General features: G+C 30.8%; 1 protein-coding gene across 1 annotated transcript in view; it reads right to left on the bottom strand.

Annotated features, from left to right (window-relative positions):
- Positions 1 to 1,152, bottom strand: part of LOC123008595 (relaxin receptor 2) — a 47,446-nt gene extending 46,294 nt beyond the window's left edge. The window contains exons 1-2 of the mRNA XM_044404473.1: positions 1,052 to 1,152; positions 411 to 487 (exon numbers count right to left, since the gene is read on the bottom strand). Coding sequence (XP_044260408.1) covers positions 411 to 465 — 55 coding nt within the window. The 5' untranslated portion in view covers positions 466 to 487; positions 1,052 to 1,152. The remainder of the gene's footprint in view (positions 1 to 410; positions 488 to 1,051) is intronic.
- Between the last annotated feature and the right edge of the window lie 1,091 nt (positions 1,153 to 2,243).

Below are 2,243 nucleotides of genomic sequence, written 5' to 3'. Positions count from 1 at the left end.
GCTATTTTCTTAAATTACTAGTGTTTGGTTGCGACCTTCTTACTTTATAAATCATGTTTTCCAGTACATTTTTTTACGGCAGACCTTTCACAAATTGCAAATTTGTCATATTTTCCGAATTTCGTTTTAAATAAATGAATATTTTCAATCCGGCTCTGGTAAAACTGTCACGTGTGCGTTTGAAATATAGGAAAAGGGCAAAATATCCGAAACTGTTCGCAATTTACGATCGTGGGAGGCGTTGAACAGTATTAAAAAGTGCACAGCTGTTACCAATAAAATTGAACAGCTATTAATTATATTGTCCACTTTAATTTGAGTGTAACTGTACATATTTTTTTATCTTTTATCTCAATCCTTTTATGGCCCTATGAGAATTGTAAATAAATTATCAATAAATTATTCCCTACCTGTCACCCAATGTTGCAGAAGTAGAAAAATACCGATCAAAAAATACACTTCCATTTTCACATTTGTTTGTCCATTTCTGTAACAAAATTGCAAATGTTTACACATTGTTAATTGTGTTTAGCACTGATCCAAACACACTTTTTTCTCCCTAAAAATCAAAACATTCAACTAGCCTTGAAACAAAAACTGTTCACAACAAATGGTAATTTTTATTACTGCTTTTCACACGTTAATTGACATTTTATTTGCTTTGGATTCAAATAAGTGATAAAAATTGAAGGACGAGACGCCACTGATTTAAATACTGGGATCATATTTGCGATGCCCACGGAAACAAAGCAATCAATCAATGGGGAAATTTATGAATGGATGTACAATTGAAATGTGATTAGCAACAATGAGTAAAAATTCAAAAATAGAAACAGGTGTTAATCAATTAATGTATTTTTGGTTGCCTTTAAATTATTAAATAAGATTTGTTATTCAATGGCAAACATTACGCAATTACAGCGCAAATAACACATTTTGAAACTGTAGTGAAAGAATTAAATAAACAGAAAAGACAAGTGATGAAACATTTTTGTGTTTTTAAAAAAAAATTGTTATTTCAGTTGAGCAAAATTATTAATTAAAAACTTACTTGGAATTGAGCACTTTGAAAATTTTTACTGTGTTTTTATGTTAAAAAACTTTGACGTACACGACGACTACTCCAAACGACGTGTTTTATGCGGCGTCGGGATGCCCACTGAAAGTTCTGAAACGCGCTTTCAGGATAATCATTCCTTGTGGAGCTAAACTGCGCGGTTCACTCTACAACTTTTCAGGGATGATTTATTTAATTAGAAGGGAGTTTTTCAGGTTCTTTGAATTAAAAAAGCTGATTTTGAGTTACATAATTTTTTTTATTGTCAATTGCATTTTCCCCCAACCAACTGTCATTTTCCCATCAATTATCTCGCATCTTGTGTAGGGTTTCCCGTCTCAATTTTCCCTCAAATCAATATGAAAAAAAAAATCCAATTTTTACCAACTTTACAATTTATTTTCTCAGTCGAATTTACTTCCAATCACGTTCATGAATCCTTGAATAGTCTGTCGTGGCTTTGAGACGACTCCACAGAAACTAATAAAAGGAAAAATGAGTGTTTTTCACTCCGATTTTTATTGCTTATTAGAATTAAACACGTGTGAGATTTATCTGTATCAAAACTCGTAACAAACTTAAGCAAATTTGCAGTTTATAGAAAGTTTCTTCAAAGTAAATCATTGCAGATTGTGTCGCAAATCGAGTTATTCGGGATATTGAGAGTTGGGAATTTGTGTTTGCTTAATTAGGGGAATTTTGGGCCACTTGTGACACCACTGGCGAGGATATTAAATAAAGAGAAGATTAATAATTTTAAAAATTTTATTGAAGAAGAAATAAATGATACAAAAGGTTATTTTTTAAATTTTTTGATTACATTATTCCAGGAGACGTCCAGTATCCCTAAAAAATTAACATAATCGTTTTGTTTTTCAAAAAACTCAAATTTTTATTACAATTATTTTCAAGTTTTTGCGCTCTTTTTGATAAAGTTTCAAGTTGCACAAGCTTAAAAACTCGAAAAACTTAGATTTTGGGCCAATTGTGACACCACTGACGAGGATATTAAATAAAGGGAAGATCAATAATTTTAAAACTTTTATTGAAGAAGAATTAAATGATACAAAAGGTTATTTTACTGATTTTTYTATTTTTTCGGGATATCTGTGCCAGTGCTACCAATCACACAATTTTAATTTTTTTGATTACATAATTTGACGAGACGTCCAGTATCTCTAAAAAA

Source organism: Tribolium madens, unplaced genomic scaffold (assembly GCF_015345945.1).
Source record: "Tribolium madens isolate multiple individuals breed KSU strain unplaced genomic scaffold, Tmad_KSU_1.1 Scaffold_71;HRSCAF=194;Tcas5.2_LG6, whole genome shotgun sequence".
NCBI lineage: Eukaryota > Metazoa > Arthropoda > Insecta > Coleoptera > Tenebrionidae > Tribolium > Tribolium madens.
The sequence above is the reverse complement of the archived record's forward strand: the minus strand, read 5'-3'. Positions and strand labels throughout refer to the sequence as shown.